Raw genomic sequence first — 21,299 nt, forward strand, 5'->3', positions numbered from 1 at the left:
AGAAATGGCTGCTCTTAAGGAATAAAACTATTCAACAAACTCATTGGAAAAGAAATGGAAAGGGAAATTTTAAGATATTATTTATCATTGCTATAAGCATTATCATTACATATAATGTACTGGCAAAGCACTTTCCATAATGAAAATTTTGCATCCATGTCCCAATTATTGCCATATGTATCAGTATCTTCTACAGAATGTTGCCAGGGACAAAAGCAATTTCTCAGGTCAAAATTGTGTTGATTTTTATTTGTTTGTTTGTTTTGCATTATTTTACTTTGTTATTTGACCCAGTTTAATTCATTAAAGAGGGTTTATTCTTGTATGGATAACTGTGATTTTGAGATATTAATTTGCTACTGAAACATTGCACTCTCTGAGCAATAATCTTTCACTGAGAGGTGAAATCACTTCCAATTCCAAAAGAGAGGGAATCACTTCCAATTTCAGTGGCATATTAATATGTCAATGAATAGGTGATCAAAACTGTGTCTGCCCTTGAACTTGAAGATAAAATGTAGATCTAAGGAGATTTTGATAATGTTGATTGTCTGATAGTTCGCTTTTGTTTGGAAAAGACGTAGGATTTTTTGTTGTTGTTTGCTTGCTCCTCCCTTCCCAAGCCAGTTTTGAAAAGAGAATTAATGGAATATTGGCAATTTGGGAAAGTAATTTTAAAGTGAAATACTGAGCTACATGTGAAGGCTTGAAGTAGATTTAAAAAAAAAAAAAAACAACAAATAAATTCAGTAGTGGAAAGGAAATAGGACAGATATGGAATTACAAATAGATGCACAATAAAACAACTAGCACAACTGTTTACACTCAGTGTTTATCCTGAGTAGAAGCTTTAGAGTGCCATACCAATTGTATCTTTTTTATGAAATGTACTCCATTTTTTTAGTAAAATAAGTAAACATCAACACATTTACATGCTGTCTTGCATCCTTTTTATTCAGACTAAAGTTATTATAAGTAGGTTAGAAAACATATCTTGACAAAAATATCTTGACAAAAATAAGTTAAGTAATATATCTTTAAATAGGAACTATGTGTTTAATTAAAAAAAAAAAAAATTAACTTGATGTGACAATATATCCTCAAAATATTTGATTAGAACTGACATTTTTAATGTGTTGATCTTCTCCTGAAAGAGTAGTTTTCAATTCTTTGAAGTAGCTCTCTTGATTGTGCATGAATCTCTTGCCAAGCGCAGTGATCGTTTGTCTGTGAAGTAAAGGTTATTAAAAAGTGGTTTTTAGCTGTTTTATAGAAGATGACATAACATACTATGGAGAACAAAAATGTAAATTGAAAAATAGCTTACTTACCTTGGACACAAATGTATCCATTTTTTGGAAGCACTCTTTTACTATAGATTCATGGATGATGTTAAGTTTGGGCTTTAGCTGTTATTTTTAATGGAAAATAAAATAAGCTATTAGTTCAAAAGCCGATAAGTAAATAAAAAATGGACATTAGTTAGTAAAACTGGTAGACATACATTGACATGTGTTTCTCACATACAAGCCTTCTGAAGGGGTCAATGTGAAAGATAGCATAGTGCTGACAGCTTACGAATATATCCAAGGAGATTCCACAATTATTCTGGTCAACCTGTGTCAGTGCTCAGTCATCTGCACAGTACAAAAGTACTTTCTGGTGTTCAGACTTAACTTTCTGTGTTTCATTTTATGCCCATTGCCTCTTATCCTAACACTGGGGAGCACTTGAAAGAGTTTGGCGCTGTCTTCTTTTCACTATCCAGTCAGGTATTTATAGGCAATGATAAGAGCCCCTCTCAGCCTTCTCTTCTCTGGGCTGAAGCTCTCTTGGCTTTTCCTTATAGGAGAGATGCTCCAGACCCTTTGTCACCATCATGACCCTTCACTGGGCTCTCCAGTACATCCATATATCCAATACTGAGGGCCCCAGAACTGGGCACAGTATTCTAGATGCAGTCTCACCATCGCTGAGTAAAAAAACTATTATTTAAATATCTTGCTGTGAAGTAAGACATTATACTTACACAAGTCTTGAGTTGGGCATGAGCTTCATATATTTCTCTTAGAAAAATGTTCTTATTTTGAAAAGGTGCATCTGGTCTCCTGAAAAACTCAGCAATTTCATGCACTATATGAACAATGGCTGCATGATCATATTTAACCTACAAAGAGAAAAAAAAAAGAAAAAAAAGAAAAAAAATATGGACTAACTTAGTTTTTGAAGTTTGCACTTAAATTGTAGTGAATGGTACCTTTTCGAACTGCCTGAGACCAGATATTATAAATTCTTGCACAGTTTTTATCAATTGCTTGTATTCTCCAAAAATTTAAGTAGAAAACATTATAGGAAGTAATATGCATAAAATTGACATTATTTCTTTGAAAATCAGAAATCATACGTGCAATTTCCAAATTTTCTTTTTCGTAAGCATGGTCTCTATTTCATAAAGGAAATATATCTTGCATTTTTGGCCTGCTTTTATATACTTGAATATATACAATGTATAAGGAATAATCAATCAGAGAACGAAAGTCAAAAATAGATTAAGATCCAAGCCGAGGGACTAGGAATGCGCAGAAGGTGGAACACCAAAAGTGGCTAATATTGTGTTATATCTTTTTTTTTTCTCTATTGAGCTTTGCAACTTCATTAGAGGTGAACTGGAAGTAGGCTGAATGAGCTGCTTTCGTATGGTGATGCTCTCAGCCAAGCACCCTCTTACTTTGCAGCACTGAAGACCTGAGCTGCATAGAGTACGTGCATGTTTAGAGTAGTATTTACAATTGCTTCTGTGCTACTTTGGAGTCTGTTTCTGACTGAGACCAAACCTGACATACTGATCTGGTAGATTCCAGAACACCAGATTAATTACAACTAATTTTCTACTTTAGACAGCATAGTATTAAAATAGCATCTTCTCTTTTTCTTGTACTTAGTAACGTACTTTAAAATCTAGGAAACACATAAAAAACTGATTGCCTTTCCTTTTTTGTTTTCTTCCTAATTCCAAATATCCTTTATATTTTCAGGAATAGTTTATGAATGCAAATGAGAATTCATTGTAATGGTAATGATAGGATTGCAGAGTTTGAAATTGAAAAGGTTATAATTTAGCTTACTTTATGTGATCTCTGCAGACTTGAGTAAAGGGAAAATTGAAAAAGGAGACAAAATGGGCAAGGAAATATTCCTTTATAATATTTCTGATTTCCAAAAATGTTTTCCAAGATCACTTGTGCCAAAGAAGTGTTTCTTCATGATGTTGGAAGTATTCTCTTTTGAGTAGGAATGTTTTCTTGCAAAGTAAACTGGGGTATTATGTTTTCAGCTGATGCTGGATAGCAGGGAGCCCTGGGAGACCTGGTGGATTCCAGAGTATGTGACTAGGTATATTTCATTAGCCAGTAAACTCTCAGGGAGAAGAATTTGGAGTGAAAATTCAATAATCTGATTTACCATTTAAACCTTGACAATTGTTATGCCATACCTCTAATGTGAAGTCTTGTGTCAAGGTACATATCTATGTGAAGTACAGATGTTACAATGAAAAACAACTAAGTACATTCATGTTACTACTTACTGCTTTTAGCAATTTCTCAGGAAAGCACAATTCTTCGTTGCTCACTTCATCACACTCCAAAGAATAGCTTCTAGAGTTCTTAAGGAAAACATTAGTGTCATCATTTTAGGTATATATACAATTTTTATTACAGGAAAAAAAAATCATAGAAGGCTTTATTAAATAATTAATTGATCTCTTATCAGTGAAAGACTACATTCATAGAAGACATATATCTATCTCATGATGTGGTGGAGATTCATTTGTCTTATACATTCCCCAAATCGAATAAATATCTGCTTGTATAGCAGGACTCTTCACCTATTTCAGTTTTTTTCAAACATTATATTTCTATGAGGAGATGTTCAGGAAAAGGCAGGCTACAAAAATACCACAAATGCCAATAGAAAGCATTTGTTTCAATAACTTTTTCTCATGACTGTGGAAGCTCCTTTCTATGGGTGGGATTATTTCCTGTGAAAATATGGTGTTATGGCTTCAGCTGATGCAAGTTAGCAGAAATCTCTGGAGTCTGTACTCTAAAACATGTGACTTCTGTCGCTCCTCTGTAGAGCATGTGGAGCTTTTCATGGAAGACACAAAACTGCCAGATATTGAGATGAAAATTTGAATGAAAAGAAATGAAAATAAGATTTTGGGTTTCACAGAAAAAGGAAATTTTTGTACATAACTTTTTTGTAATGTGAAAAAATTGCAATCACACAATTATTAAGCATTTAATAAATAACTTAAAATATCTTACACTGAAACTGAAAAAAAGGAAAGATTGAAGACTACATCTATAGACCATGATGGTATTTTACACATTACTTACAAGTTTCTCAATCTCATTTAAAAGTTCACTCCACTGCACACCTTCAAAGCATTTGTGGATGTTGCTTTGTCGATTACCGAGGGATGTAGCAATAAAGCAGACAGTTAAGACGAACAAGCTTCTTGGGCAATACATTGTCTAGCTCTGAAACAGTGAAGAATTAAACAGTAGGTTAACATAATCAGGATGCTTTTATAATTTTGTAAAGTGATACAAGAATAGTTGGTATCATTTACCCCTGATCACTTTTAGACTGTAGTATTTTGTATAAAGATAAAGATTGTAACTATACCTAAACATGAACTAAACTCTAATCAGTGCAATTATATTCACTTTAACCTGATAGGAGTTTCACTCAGAACCTTAGCAATCATAATGTTTCCAGAGGATAGAAGAAAACATTGACAATGATTATGCTGTGATAGGCCTAATGAGCTAAATTTTTATGGTATAATATCTTGAAGCTAGGTATATTATTCAATGTATAATCAGAAAAAAAATAACATAAGAGAACTCTTAGTGTACTATCCATACAACATATGAATGGTTGGACGTGTTTTATTTTGTTTTTGTTAATTGTATTCCAGTGCTAGGAAACATATATTTTCCCACTGTTTCTTTATAGATAAAAAAGAGTAGTATATAGAAAAATTGCATTGTTTACTATAGTAAATTTGACATAATATAAACTACTGCCAGGTCTACTAAATAATGCTTTTTTTTAAAAGTTTTTTTTCTAGGAAAAGTTTGCTGTATAGTAAATGTCTGTAACTTGTAACATGGTTTAAAGCAATTGCTTCTAAATATAAGGGTTTTTTAAATAAGATGCGATACTAGTTTGACACTACAATTGTAAAGGAAAAATGAAATGAATAAAACAAAATCCAGCAATAAAATTTAAGGGACCTACCTTGTGGATAATGTTCAGCTCCTGACAGTGCAACTTCTGGAGCGCTCCTGGGGTACCATTCCATCAGATATCCCAGCCCCTTTTAAATACTTTTCCCCTACTTTAGAAATATGTGACTGCCTCCTTTTAGCAGATGATGCAGAGTGAAACTTCCTTCTTTCATTATTCTTTTTCTTCAGGTGCACCGATTTCCAGGCAAGAAGGTAGTTATATGTAGGTGGCATGGAGGCCACATTTTAAAGTTTTTATTTAGTCTGATAAAGACTAGGTAGCTGAAGAACAAAACAGTAATGTTTGTTTTACAAGATTTTACACCAGATTAAGAAGTAACAGTTTGTAAAAGCAGTTTGTAAATAGTTGCATACAGTTAATAAAATATAAAACTTTCTATTCTTCTATTTGGATAAATAATATTTTCTGTATTTACATTGTGAATATATATATAACATTTTATATGATTTTATTTTCTGCTTGTGTAAGTAATATAACACAGAAAAAAAATTCTATGTGAACATCCATTATACAGTTCTGTAAAAATTATATTTACATATAAATACAAGATGCAAATGTGCACTCATGTACGTATGCATCACACACATATACATGCACATCTACAGACACATCTGTATAGACAAAATCCCTATATTACACCAAGTACCATGAAGTAATCTGCAGAAGTCTTTAATTAGCTGTAGGTTGGAGTATTTAAAGGTACTGAAGAAAATAGATGTCCCAGAGATAATCTCCAACAAATTTAAAAGTGTTTTAATAATAACAATAATTATATTTTTTCATTACATTTTGTCTCTAAGGCTTTTAAATCCTGTCAAAATTCAAAGCAACTGTAGCATCTAAATGTATTTTTCTTATTATTTCATATTCTGAGCTTTTTATCCTATTGCCTGAAGTTTTGCTATAAAGTTTGCCCAAATGTTAATCATTGTTACTTGCAAATTAAACATCCTGCCACCAAGTTTTTAAGGTTTTTATACAGATTTGTAGTTTTAAATATTCTCATGATATCTAATGTCTGGCTTACTAGAAAGCTCATTAAAGCTGTATTTCTATCTTACATTTTGTAATTTGTCCCTTTACAGGATGAGTTGTTGTCGTTGCTAATTTTCCTTTACAAATGGTAGTGAAAGTCTGTTCTACACTTAGTATTGACAACTCTCAGGAAACTGCCATAGGACATCTAACAACTGGGCTTAAGAAAGATTTTTGTCTCTTTTCTGTGGAAAAGTAAAATGGCTGGATAGGTATGACGAACTGACATCCAAACAGTGGATGATAGTACATTGAGGTGGTTTGTGATGCTTTTCAGCAGTGATTACAGCTATGTGAGAGACAAGATGTTCTACATGGCCATTCACAGCTGTCACACCATGAAATGAAGAGCATCTTGATCCACTTATCCATGCCAATGGGCTAACAGTGGCAACTATGTTGGAAAATAATGTTTTTTTAGCAGAGAATTTTCCCTATTATTATGCTCTATGTACCTGTTATAGTTTCTATGGAAATAAATAGGAGGCAGTACTTTTGGAGCAACCTACATATATTACTCTCTATATACTGAAGCATGCTGGTTAAGTTTCAGGTTCTAACATACACATATTGTTAATACAAACATCCTTAAACAGTAGTGCCCTGAACTTTATATGTGATATTTGACTGAGGATAGCTTTTTAATTGACATCAGTAAGAATTGAAAAATATAATCTATATGGTACATTTTCCATGGATATTCCATGGGAAAAATTCTGAAAAATGTTTTGGCAGAGGAGAAGAATTGCATGCAAATTGCCAGTGCTCCTTATTTTTGTCTTCCTTTTCTTCCTTTACCAATAGAAGATGCAAAATGGTTGCTGTGTACTATCTTGTGACTAAATCATAATTATTCTTCCTAAAAAATTAGTTTACCTATAATAAAAGATGTCTCGCAGATGTCTGTATTTGAAAACAGACATCTGTTTTTTTTTTTTTTTTTTTCTGCATGCTTAGCTTTCTACACTAGGTTTCATACTTAGGGTAATTTTGTCATTTTCTTTTGTGCATTGGAACTCTATTACTGACTAGGACCAGGCATCTGAAATTCTTTAGCTTTCTTCCTTTAATGCTTTCTCCCTCTATTGTGGTTTTCCTTTTTAAAAAATAGCAGCGATGTGGTAAAACTTTCATTCTGTTGTGTTTCTGATTAAAACATTTCAAACACAAAAAGGCCAGAAAAAGAATTAATTAAAGATAAAAAAAGTTACAGAAGCTTTACTGAGAATAAGGACTACAGTTTTTGTTGCGTTTTGGCCCTTTTGTGCTGATTTGCCAGAGGAAAATAAACTAATTTTCTCAAATGAGGTAATTAAACACTGCCACTATTGCTATGCAACTATAAAAAATTGTGCTAGAAGATCACATTCTGGTAGGGTCTGAAGTGTGCAGGATAGGTGTTTCCTGCCCAGCCCTTTTTTTTTTTTTTAATTATTTTTCTTTGATGTGGGTGTGAACTCGTTTTTTTTTTTTCTTTTTTCTTTTTTGAAACAGCATGCCTTACTGTGCCAAGTCCATCCACTGAAAGTGAAAGCCACACCCAAAAGAAAGTGATTTCCTGCTGATCAGGAAAAGTAATCTGAAAAGACTTCTTGAGGTTATAAAGTTAAATACCTAACCATACTTAGAATTTCAAACGGCATCCTGTAGATGAAATGATAGCAACATACCTCTCAAAAATTTTACTTTCACTTGTTTGAGAAGGTGGCTATTGTGGGAATTATGAAAACTTGACTATACTATCTACTTTAAATCTTTATCCTGATAAAAAATAAGCTTATAATTCATCTTTAAAACACTAAAATGGAACTTAGGTTAAAGTGTGGCCATGGAAAATCAGTATTGTATTGACTTGGAGGAATTTAAGGTCTTATATTTGCTGAGAGTTGTTATAAATCAAAGCAGAAATACCTAAGCTAGAGCTTAACCAGTAACACAGGAGTCTCAGAAATATGAAATGGGTAGACTCTTTCCTATCACAATTATGTAGCATTCTTAGTTGAGACAGTTGCAGAAGGATGTATAAACCGTGTACACATTTACATGGTGTACATTGTACTTTTGGTTCTACTAGATGTTCTGCAAATTTGTCATAGTTTATGATAGATAAAGGTAAAATATCTATCAGGAAGTATAGAAAATATTAACATTTTGTGACAGATATATGTATCTATTTATTGGGAAATATACTCAAATTGCTTAAAAGCATGTTTTATGTCAGCTCAATTTAACTTAAATGAAGTTTTGTAACAGGATGTAATATTTTAATGAATATCAGGATATTAGATATATAATACTAGGGTGAATGGTGAAGACTAATGATGACAATAACTCACCATAGAGAAAATGTTTTTAAAATGATATTATATTAGGCCCAGTATCAATATTGTTCTGATCCAGCATGCTACATTTTAGTGTAAAAGGAAGAGGAAATTTAATGGTGATAAAGTATAATTTGTACTAACATACAAACTTGAGAAAAGGAAAATGTATATCAGAGTTTGAGATTGGATTTGGTGATGTTAGGAATTTGTTTATAGTTTTTTGTAAAGTGTGATTTAAAAAAAGTATTCTTCAGTATTTATTCACTAAATTAAATTGAATTGTGGTCTTAAATCCAGAAAATGTCAGTAAAATAAAAGCTACCTCCTTTTCATGTGTTCTCACAGCTGTATTTCCCTCTATTAAAATAATTGTACAAACTATTGGAGTAGTTTAATATTCTAAACTGAACCTGAGAATGATTCCTCCTTATCACTTTTGGTATCATTTCCTTCTATATCTTTTAACTCACATTACTTTCTATTCCTGAAGGTTATGCATCTGTGTTAGAATTCCCATTAATTTCTTTCTCTGCAAAATATTTCTTGCAAAGATCCTGCTCTATGTCACAGACATTCCTGAGTTAATGTTTGAAAGCACTTTGTGGTTTGTATAATCTGTTGAACAATATTGTAATGTGAAACATTCAGTCATTATTATTTTGGCATCCAGGCTGAGACATTTTCAAAAGACTTCCTGCAAGTGCTGATCACCCAATCTCTGGTGAGAATCTGTTGAGGTATGGGCAGGCAGAGAAAAGTAGAGTTGGACTGAAAACTGAATGATTGGGCCTTGAGAATGGTGATCAGCATCATGACAATTAACTGGAAACCAACAAGTGGTGGTGTACCGAAAGGATCAGTTATGGGTCTACTATGGTTTAACATCTTCAGTAATCTTCTGAACGATGGGGAAGAGTGTACCCTCAGCAAATTTACAAATGACACAAAACTGGGAGAAGAGGCTGATATGTCAAAGGTTCTGCCAACCAGAAGTACCTGGGCAGGCTGGAGAAATGGGTTGACAAGAACCTCAAAAGGTTCAATAAGAAGAAATGCAAAGTCCTTCATCTGGATAACACCAACTCCAGGTACCAAGACCATGTTTGGGGCCACCCAGCCACACAGCAACCTGGCAGAAAAGGATCTTGGAATCTTGGTGGACATCAAGTTGAACATGAGATAGAAATGTGCCCTTACCACTAAGAGGGCTCATAGTATTCTGGGCTGGACAAGGCAAAGTATTGCTAGCAGATCAAGGAAGGTAATCTCTCCTCTGCTTAGGACTGCTGAGTCCACACCTGGAATACTGTATTCAGTTCTGGACATATTGGCAAGCCCAGTGAAAGACCACAGAATTGCCCATGCCTTTATCAGGAGAGACTGAGAGAGCTGGGTCTATTCAGTCTAGAGAAGAGTAGGTTCAGGGGAGATCTTATCAATGTCTGTAAATACCTTAAAGGAGTGTGCAAAGAGTACAAAGCCACACTCTCTTCAGTGATGCTCAGTGCCAGAACAAGAAGCAAAGATCACAAATTAGAATGCAAGAAGTTCTGTCAGGAAGTATTCTGTGCTTGTCCAGAAATGCTGTGGAGTCTCCTCCTTGGAGATATTAAAAAACTAAGACATTGTCCTGGGCAACCTGTTCCAGTTGTCTGCTTGATCGAGGTGTTGCATAGAGAGACCTCCAGAGGTCCCTTCCAAACTCAACTTTTCTACGATTCTTTATTTGAATGCAAATTATTCAGAAAGTTATTGGGAAAGAACAATTATTTTTCTTCATGTAGAACAACTAATATTAGTGCTTTCCTCTGCTTAGCGAAGTGGAACCTAGTAATCCAGACAGTGGAAGCCTAATTTGTCATAAAATATTTTAGGTTTATGGCACTTGTGCAGGTATGCTTAAATTAGGGAGTGATGAACACAGGGCAAGTATATTAATATGGTATTTAAAACAGATTTTTCAAAATGTGGTAAGTGAACCAAGTTATTGTGGGAAGTGTTAATATGGGGTTTTGGAATACCTGCACCCATTGATTTTATAATAAGACTGAAAACATTAATGAGATTTTCATAGGTGTTATTGCTTTTAATCACTTGCAGATGGCAAAATTATAAAGGATAATTTTAAAATTGCCATATATATTAAACACTCTGCAAATTCTGTTTCCATGCAGCCATTGAAACTTAACAGTATGAAGCTTTCACTTCTGAATAGAAAACATCATAAAACAAATAAGCTGTCAATGGATTTAAATTTTTAGCACAAAGTTGCTCAAGTAGTTGAAATAATACTTTTATTATTTTATTTATTGGGTATTTTTAAATCTCTGTTATTTTCTACAATATTAATAGTTTACTACAAATCCAATTTTCCCCAAATTCCAGAATCTTTAAAATCATCATGACATAGCAGATTTACTTGTCTCTTAACATGAGATTCAAGGAGTCATTCTTATTTATTTTGATTCCTGTTATACTCACAATTCAGGAAGATATTTTAAATGGTAAAAAAGATAATTGCATGATATTCTAATGTAGTGTGTATAGGTGTATGAATATATAAATATATATATTTATATGTATAAACATTAGTTGCATTCAAAAGCCAGTAAGTGTACTTTAAATAGATGATGCTTTTAAAAATATCATAATTCTAAGTAGAAAACCTGATGTTTGTGTAATAAATATTTAGACAGCTTTACTATGGGCTTTGAAAGCCACAGCCTCCAATGATATTGATAGCTGAATACAATCTCTCTAAATATATAACTAAAATACTTTACATAGCACAGCTTCTAATATTTTATGTTTTAGGCTATTCCAGGTGTCTAAACAAGCTCTTTTCACTGTGCAAAATCATAATGTTCTGTTCCTAACTTTCATTTTTCTTACTCAGAGTAGCACTGGGTGGTTTCACTTTGCACACTTCAGTGAGCTAGGAGATACTCTCCACCCTTCCTATAAGTAAGTTAGAGACCTCACTTTATAATAACTGGCAACAGCTTTTTAGTGGCTAGCTCAGTTTTTGTTTTGTTTCTTGGTTTCATTTCAGGAAATAGACAATTATTTGTACATCCCTTTGCTGCCAATTTCAGACTGGATTTTTTCTTTTTTTAATGATTTGTTAAATTCCATTTGTGTTTCCTAGCAACAAATGGAACCTCTCTAACTATGACCTTACAATGAGAACTGAGGATTTTCACAGCTACCCCACACTTCATGCCTCTACATTGAAATGAAATCTGACACATTTTCTTTTCTTCCCTTCTCAGTACCCCAGGCCATTTCCTTCATATGCTGAGTTCAAAAGGACAGACTGAGCTTTGTGTTCTGGCAGGAAGCCTTTTTACCTTTAAGCCAGCTGCTTGTTTTTGTCTGTGATTATATCTTTAGAATAATCTAGCAGAAGTTACAGATTTAGAAGAGTTGCAATGTGTGACATTACAAATTAATCTCAGAATTTCTACTAAATTCATCTAAATTCTGGCTTCAAAGCTGCCTTTCAAAGGGTTGCTTTTCACGATGTGTTTGTCGCTGGTTGATCTTGGGGTATACAATTGAAAGTTACAATTGACAGCTATCGCTCATATTCTTATTATATAACTTACTTGAAAGCATAAGTCACCTAGGTTTTACTTTACTTTTGTTCTTTTCTTAGGATAACAAATCCAGTTTTCACAGTTGCTAGTTACACATTTTGTGCTTCAGTCTCCTAATCTTATTTATGGTTGTTTTGGTGAATTTGCTCCAGTATGACAATGTCTTTTTTGTTCTGGAAAGTTCAAAAGTGGACTCAGTATTCTAGATGAGTTGTCACAAGTGTTGTATAAAAGAGAATAACAATTTCCTCGGACCTGTTTGCTGACCATGGATAATAGAGAGAGGCAAGTAAGTCTTCTTCACTGCAGAGGCTCAATGTTGACTCATTTTCATGTTAACCAGGACCACTGACCTTTTTTGCAAAGCTGCCATTTAGCTGGTAACACCAGTCTGTGCAGCTGAGTGGTGTTATTCCCTCCAAACTACAGGAGTTTCTATTTGCTTTTTTGAAGCTTGCGAGATCTGTCCATATTTCTAGTCTGTTGAAAATCTTCCAGCTGGTGAATCCATCTTCCAGGGTACTCGCGCTAGCCCACAATTTAATATTCTATACCTACCTGTTGAGGCTATATTACTTTTAATAGTTCAGGCCATTAGAAAATTCATTAAGCAGACTGACCTCAGATTGACTCCTGAGGAATGCTCTTTGGAACTCACTTTCAGGTGGCCTTCATGCTGTTCACTACAACACTTTGAGCCATCCTAGCCCATTTTCTACTCATTATAGCCAACATATCCAGACTGTGTTTCTCCAATGTGACTATTAGGATATATTGGGAGAAAGAAGAGATAAAGAAAAAAAAAAAAAAAAAAGAAACCATTTTAAATGTGTCAGGATTGCTATGTTAAGAGCATCTTGGTCATGAATTTGGATGTGTGATTTTCTGACTTGATTAAGAGCTTAGCCTATTAAGATGAAGATGATGTATTGCCTTCAACTTTGTAACTCTTTAGTAAGTATTTTCTAGATGTAATTAGCCAAGATAGGAGTCCCAAATAATTTGGTGCCTGGCTACAATATCCAGTATTGTAAAAATCTCCTGGTTATCATTGGCCACTACATCTTTTCCTGTACAGTTTCTTGTTAGAATGGCTTGAATGAACTAAAAAGTAGTTCTTAGTCAAAGGCTTTGACCTCTGCAAGCTCAACAGTGTAATCAGAGCTGGATAGGAGGTCAAATGTATTACTTACAATGTAACTGGATAAATTCTGAAACTAGCATGTGGTCATTGTGATTTTTGCCATTTCAGTGTTCTAGATAAATGAAAATACAACTACAAAGACTCAACAAAACATTCCTGATGATTCATCTTTAGACTTGTCTCATTTTGCATCTCCCAATGTTTACTGAGTGATTTATCCTTTTGTATAGCAACAGTTTTCCCTTCTTTGAATATGATTAAAGGTGGAATATGCATTCCAGGTGAACAAATAGTAGTTTCAGTCAGGAAATCATTTTCACTTATACTTGTATTTAATAAAATAGGACATGAAACTTACCATACAGGAGTATTCTTATTATATTTAAATAATTAAAAATATAATAATATCCTATGTTTTTTTTTTTTTTTGTAAGGGTCTTCAGATTAACTGGAACTTCAAGAATTTCAAGCAAAAGATTTAGTATTTATATGGCCTATTCCATATTTCAAGTTAACAACATTTCCACAGAACTTGGGCTGCAAGAATCTAGGGCTGCATTCAGACACCTCAGAGTAATTACTTGTTATTACCTCTTATTGCATGCCTCAGCCATGTTGGAACAAGAAATTAATCTGTACTGGAATTAAGCAACACCTTTTCCCTTTCTGTTTTTAAACTCTTCTTTCCATTAGAAGAAGTTGCGTTCACAGAAGCCAAAACTTAAAGGCCATCTTTGGATACAGCACACTTGAAAACTTGATTTGGCTTACCCCGTAGTAATTAAAAGCCATGAAAATAATGGTTTATTGAGGCAGAACATGTCTCCCGCTGTTACATGCTATTTTAAAGCCTAGAAGAATAAGATTAATTTTTTTTTCTCTCTGTTTAGGAAGACATGTCAATGCTTCCTAGACAGCTGTAAAACCTCATCTCTAATCACAATCTACAAGAATTATTAGATATGTTACTCCCTGAAATGGTACTTAAGACTTATATTTCCCTGTCTATCCAAGTGGATCTAATAATGAATAAATATTTTTTAATGAGCTGGAGTGGAGTGTGATATGAAACAATTTTCTTGAATGCTGTAAAACTTGTATTAGTATGTATGTGGAAAAAGAAATAACTCTTAGTAAGTCTCATTAGGTACACTGATAATAGTCCAGATAAGAATTGAGTAGCAAACATCCAGAACTGTTTCTATGCTATGTTCCTTGTGACATCTTGTGAAATGATCCTGGAAATAAGATTTCTTATTCTTTGAACTAGTCTTCTATCATCCTAGATACAGTATTTAATGACATAAGACTTCTCTCAGCTCTTTTTTTTCACAAGCAGTCAAACAATATAAATATTTTCTCTAGCTGCTAGAAACTGATAAGGAAAAATGTAAAAGAAGATATTTTCTTCACAAATGAGAATCAGGTAAAATGCTTTCAGAAACAACAGGCTATTCTTGAATTTTATTTACTCATGAACTTTACAACCAATGGCAGAATACAGCTATTTCCTGCGTGCACTATAATTTCTAGAAACAAACATATCTTAATAACAAGTTAATGTGAAGTTAACAACACCTAAAAAAGACATCAAAGCACTACTGAATTACGGTGTTATTTCCAGTTCTTAAATGAGGATCAGCAAGCTTTCTGCTCATCTCTTCTTTTGACTTTTTTCCTCTTTCGTAAGCAGTTCAAGGTGAAATGAATAAAACATTTAGCACCAAACAGGAAATGAGAGCTTAGAAGATATTTCATCATGCTTGTTGCAATATGTAGAAAACCACAAATTGTTTCTGAAGGAGAACAGGTTGTCCCTGAAATGACAGGATAAAATGAGGGAAATGAAACTTAAACTGACTGCTGTAAATAGATGGAATGAGCCATATGTTGAAAGGGAAAATCTCAGTCTAGTCTGTTGAAACATGCAGGTGAACTCTGGCATTCTTTTTACAGTGCTAATTAACTGAGAGTACATGACCTACACCCGATCAATAGTTTCTTGTGGAGAAGCTCTTCAGGAAATGTTTGGAAGAACATAGATATACACAGAATAGTTTACAGAATTCCAGTTGCTACTTTGCTTCAAATATATACTTTTCCATTTTTACATTGATGTACTCTTGAAGGTACTTGTCAGTGATAGTAATGAATCCTTGCAACAGACAGTCACTCACTTCCACACCACACTTGGGTTTCTCTTAGACATTTAATAGAACATGCTATAGCAGTTGGCAGATCTCAACTTTTCTGGATTTATTACTAGTCACAGAAACTACAAGACTGCTCCTTCTTCAGTGCTCTTAAGTTAGTAGTGTGGTTAATTCAATAATCTAAATTTATTCTGATATAAGAAAGCCTATTTACTAGACTATTTTTGTTTGTCCTTTGTATATTGTCTTCTTGCCTCCAATCATGACAATTTCCAGAAGACTTTATTTGGTAGCATTATGGACAGTAGAATCACAGAACGGTTTGGGTTGAAAGGGTCCTTAAGAACAATCTAGTTCCAATCCCCTGCTGTAGGTAGGTACACCTCTCACTAGATCAGGTTGCCCAGAGCTCCATCGTGCCTGGCCTTGAGCACTTCCAGAGATAGGACATCCACAACTTCCTTGAACAACATGTTCTAGAGCCTTACCACAGCCTGAGTAAAGAGTTTCCTCCTAAAATACAATTCAAAGCTCACTTTTTTCAGTCTAAAGCCATTCTCACATTTCCTATCATTATCTGCACATGTAAAAATTCAGACTCACTCTTGCTTTTAAGCCCTCATTAGATACTGGAATGCCTCAATTTTGTCTTCTTAGCACCTTCTCTTGTGCAGGGTAAACAAGCCCAGATCCCTCAACATTTCTTCACAGGAGAGGTACTCATCTGTTCACAGTCACAGCCATCCTCTGGACAGATTCCAAGTGCTCTATGGCTTTCTTGTGCTGGGGACCCCAGACCTGGATGCAGTACTGTGGATGGGGTCTTACAAAAGCAGAGCAGAGGGAAATCGGCCTTCCTTACCCTTCTGGGCACCTCTCTTCTGATGCAGCCCAGAATACAGTTGGCCTTCTGACCTGCCAGAAATCACTGCTGGCTCATGTTCAGTTTTTCATCCTCTAATACTCCCATATTCTTTTCCTCAGGGCCGCTTTCAGTCCATGCCTTGCAAGTATTCAAGTTTGGGATTGCACTGACCCAGGTGCCGGACCTTGCACTGTATCTCTTTATCTGCATGTAGCTCTATTCCTGAAATATCTATTTAATAATTCTGTTTGTTTAAATTGTTTTGCCACAAACTGATGTCTTTACCTATGTTATTTGTTTGTTTTATTTATATACATACATACATACATAGATTTTTTTTAAGATTGTACAGCTTTGTGTTCCAGTTAAAACTTCTTTTTAACCATTTCTTAATCTTCTAATTTTCTTTCATCTCATTGTCAGGACTGTTTGGTCTAGCTTCATAAAGGTTAGTTCAGCATAACAATATTGAAATTCCTTTTGGAGTTTAGATTTTGGGCTGTTCGATAGGAGACATGAGAAATGAGCCTGACTTCCTGTGTAGGCTTTTATAGCACTTGGAGGCTGAACACTCAGCCTCTGACTGGAGTATCTTAAGTGCTCAGCTAACACCAATTCCTTTAACATGGTGGTTTAGAAGCATTGCAACTTGTATAAATGTTTCTAAAGTAGAAACTTAGATGTCTCTATTGTAACTCTAGTGCAAACGAATTTTGATGATACATTTGCCTTAAAAAAGGCTGCATTAGTTTGCTCTCTTCCATTTCAATGCACATTACAACAATGCAAGAATGACTATTATCAAACTAGGAAAAATGCTAATTATTTTGATGTTTCAGAAATAGTTTGAGCTAAGAAGAGTGAACTTTCATATGCATTTTATTTCAGAACTGAAATAACATAACATTCCAGCAGAGGGAACTCTCATTCTTTATAATGCACGATTAAGGCTTTCTTGAGTATCTTGTTCATGGATTAATATTTTATTCTCACAGAAATGCTCAGCTTTCTAATCTGTGTAAAAAACAAACTCTAAAATGGTGGACTTCAAGATAGCATGTGACATAAAAACAACAACAACAACAACAAACAACAAACAGATAAAAGGATTTTGTACTAGCGATACACAATCTATAGCATTAAATATTCCCCAAAAAGCTGTCAGTTCTACAAATAAAATATTAAACATACATCTTTACCTACCCATGAGTAAAAGAACTATTCTAAATTTTTTATATGTTTTCTTTTTTGAAATCTAGAGCCTACATTTTAAATGCTAACTCTAAAGAAAGGAAGACCTTAAGAATTTATATTTTTTGTAGCTTTTCTTTTACCTATGAGAGATTCAACATTTGGTTTCAGTACTGCAGATGAGTCAAGTTGTCTAGGTAACAGCCCATTCTCATTGCTTTACTGAGCATATATGAAATACTTTCTCATACTTATCCAATGTGTTTTAATCAAATCAAAGTAGAGCTTAATGATATTGCCATAAACCTGAAATACATTACATCTTTCTATTGATTTATGCATAATTTGGGAAGCTGTCTACAAAGTGTATAGTGTGTATTTCAGTCGTACTGATTCTTACGTTCACTGCAGGCAGACTGAAGAAAGGCTTACAGAATGTTCAGGTGCTTCACAGCAGCTTTTTATTCTGTTTGACCTGTACAGTTAACACTTAAATATAATGGACCCATCCCTGTAAAGTTTTCCATTTATGCAGTTAGTGGCTCAGCCCTTGGGTCCTTCCAGATTCTGAAGTTATAACTTCCTACACAGTCCAGCCTGGACCTTACTAACAGCATGCGTACACATGCACACATGCACACCAACAAAGTAGAAAGCATCCCTGCACAGAAACTATGTAGAAATAGAACAATACAGAATTCAGGTGCAGGGCTTGCCTGCAACTTGCACCTTTGACTATCCCTCCCCTTCACACCAGCTCCTGCCCCACCCACCTTGCTCTCTGCCACTGCCTTTGGCTTTCTCCCTAGATATCTTGTAATAGGTTTTGCAATTCTGTACAAAAAACTTCAGAACATCCCATAATAAAACGTATGCAGTCCTATAGTCCTCCACAACTACCCTATAACAAATTCTGTCTTTCTTGTGAGACCCCTAGTATTGTTTGTTTGACTGATAACTTGTTCTGTTCCTTGCCTTTTTCTCTTACACTGGATACAGATGAACTAAATATATTTCTGAATCCTGCTATCCTTACATTTCAGCAATGTCTGCAGTGTAGAAGAAACTTCCTGATTAAATTCTTTGTGTCATCTTGACGGAGAGAATATTCACAGACTCAAAAAAAAAAAAACAAAAAACAAACAAACAAAAAATCATAAGAATTCTACATTCATTGAGCAGTACTCAATGAAATGGAGAAATTACATACAGGAGTAACTTCTTAATTTAGGCATTTACAGAAACATTTAGCTGCTGTTTTTCATTCCGTAAGTTGGATTCCATACCTGTCACTGAGGTTTTCCATATTCTTTAGCACAGTATAAAAAAATTCTAGCCTCAGTACAAGATACAACAAAGGAGAAAAGTATGAACTAGCAAATAAATATTACTGCATCATGTGTAGAATTATCTCAGAAAATAGAGTTGAAAGAGGATTGGAGAAGCCATCTGTTCCATCTCACTGCCCCTAGTCAATCTTGACTCCATTTGAACTATTCATTTGTTAACTCTAGTTAAATTGTAATAAAAAGGCTCCAGTTATGAAGCTTCTCTACAACTGCCATGTCTAATCTATTCCAATCTTAACTGCTTTCATTAGACAATTTCTCTTAAATTATTAAGTAAATATCCCTTAATGCATATTAAATAAGTTATAACAACCACCACCCTCTTTTTCTAGTGCTGAATTATTGCTTCTATTTAGATTGTTGATACCAAAGTACCCACACTGATAATGTCAAAGGGAGGCTTAGCTCTTGTAATCTTTGACAAAAGGTGTAAGTAGCAGAGAGTTGTATTGGGAGTTAAAAAAAAAAAATACATTGGAGAGAGTGAGTGAATTCCACTCTGTTGATACAATTATGCTTCATTTCTAAGCCTGGCTTCTAAAGAATTGATGTAATCATTTCATTTGTCTGTCACACTGTTAAGTTAGAAAAGTTGCAACATGTAATAAAAAAACACGCTGTATGTATAAAGCAAAGAATTCGTTATTGGCATAAGTGAAATCTCATACGAAAAATCAAAAGTAAAAAAAAAAATCAAGCTAAGAAATGCAGAAAAATGAAAGAAAAAGATATTACTCCGTGTAGTAAAATAAAAGTGAAAATAAAGGTTTCAGTAGTAATTATATGCTTGAAATCTTTATACAAACCTGTCCATTGCCCATCTGGGTCTTGGTCCTTTCTCAGAAGGAACTCAGGTAGAAGGAGTTGTAGAAAGTTGCTGTGTCTCACAGTTCTGTTGCTGTCTGGAGTGATCCGGTGGTGTTTTTTTCTTCCTTTTTCCCAGAGTAATATGAGGTTCATGGTTTCTTCTTCACTATGGGTTCACTTGAGGTTGTTCAGTTTTTCTGACAGTTCTGCACCATTTTCTTTGTCAACTGTTCTGCAACATAGTTAATATTGCAACCAAATTTTGCATGTAAGGTGTGTAAGGAGCCCCGTAACTCCATTTGTCTAACTCAGCATTGGTGAATTGTTTATCTCTCTGGGGGCTTCAGAGCTATCCTGCAGCCTCTTTCTTGCTATCCTAATGCCTGTATTCCTCTACATATTCTCGTGTGTGCTCAGTGCTATCATACCTCTCCTGTGTTTCTCTACCACTACATCATTATACTGAACTCATAACCACTTCACTCTTCACAGAGGAATTACTCACTGCTAGTGTCTATATAAGAAAATATAGTTATACTATAGAACAAAAAGCAAAATTGACACCAATTGGATGTAACAGGACGGTCAAGTAGAAGAATCGCTATTACATTCAAATAATCTGAAAGAGGCAAGGTCCTGAGACCTTGGAAAACCCAATTCAAGGCCTGTGCCCAGTAATGAGCATGGGCAGCAATATACTTATGGGGATACTGGGCTATGAGGACCTGCCAGGACTTTATTAGCTCTTGAATTTCAACTTAAAGGTTAGAAACTCAGAAGCATAGCAAGAGAAGAGTGCCAATAATATACAGTGGGAATAAGATTATGTAGGTGGTACAAAATCACGTGTCCTCCTTAGCCTGCCAGATGATCACTCAGCCCATGTTTGCTTGCCAGAAGTATGCACAGCTCTGAAGCAGCCTCTGGGCATGTAGAAGCCAGCGAGATATAGAATAAGTCAGTGCTTTGTGGGATGGCTTGGGAAAACCAGAGTTAGATTGCTTGAGCTACTGCAGTGAGAAGGGGACACAGGAATTCAGACACTGAACAACAGGAAACTAAGCCATAATGGCTTTCTTTGCAAGCATATATATTGTGCCACTGAGCAGCAGCAATCTGAATTTCATTCACATACAGGTTTGAAAGAAAATTATTAAATACGCAAGCATCCATGGAATTATACAACACATGCACTTTAAAGTTTCTGGGGAAAAGCAGGCTCAGATAACTTGTTGCCTGAGGGAACCTAATATTACCTTTAAAGAGAAGGTTTTTTTGTTTTCTTTCCTTCTGTTGAACTTCCAGAATTCTTTGTTTGACTGAAAAATAATTCCATCAGCCATCTCAAATAGCTTTAAGGAACTGATTGCCACAGTATTTGATTGCTTCATCATCAGCAACACACTTATTTTTACATAATTCCTGTGACATAGATAAATGATTGTTCTGACGTTAAGTCTGGGAATCTTAATCATGGCTTCTCAAAGACACTGTGGGTGCATAACCAGAT

General features: G+C 34.6%; 1 protein-coding gene and 1 long non-coding RNA gene across 4 annotated transcripts in view; one reads left to right on the forward strand and one right to left on the reverse strand.

The window, feature by feature from the left end:
- LOC116244378 (uncharacterized) overlaps window positions 1–21,299 on the forward strand; it is a 64,580-nt gene that overhangs the window by 14,970 nt on the left and 28,311 nt on the right. The gene's annotated exons all lie outside the window — the stretch shown is intronic.
- LOC149917571 (interferon upsilon-like) lies at window positions 1,109–4,565 on the reverse strand. The gene is made up of 5 exons (XM_090142159.1): window positions 4,401–4,565; window positions 3,587–3,664; window positions 2,030–2,167; window positions 1,332–1,409; window positions 1,109–1,227 (listed from the first exon to the last, which is right to left on the reverse strand). Exons 1-5 carry the CDS (start codon window positions 4,533–4,535, stop codon window positions 1,129–1,131), a joined length of 528 nt encoding a protein of 175 aa, XP_089998285.1. The 5' UTR covers window positions 4,536–4,565; the 3' UTR covers window positions 1,109–1,128.

This window comes from Phasianus colchicus, chromosome 6 (genome assembly GCF_987193195.1).
Source record: "Phasianus colchicus chromosome 6, bPhaCol1.hap1.1, whole genome shotgun sequence".
Classification (NCBI taxonomy): domain Eukaryota; kingdom Metazoa; phylum Chordata; class Aves; order Galliformes; family Phasianidae; genus Phasianus; species Phasianus colchicus.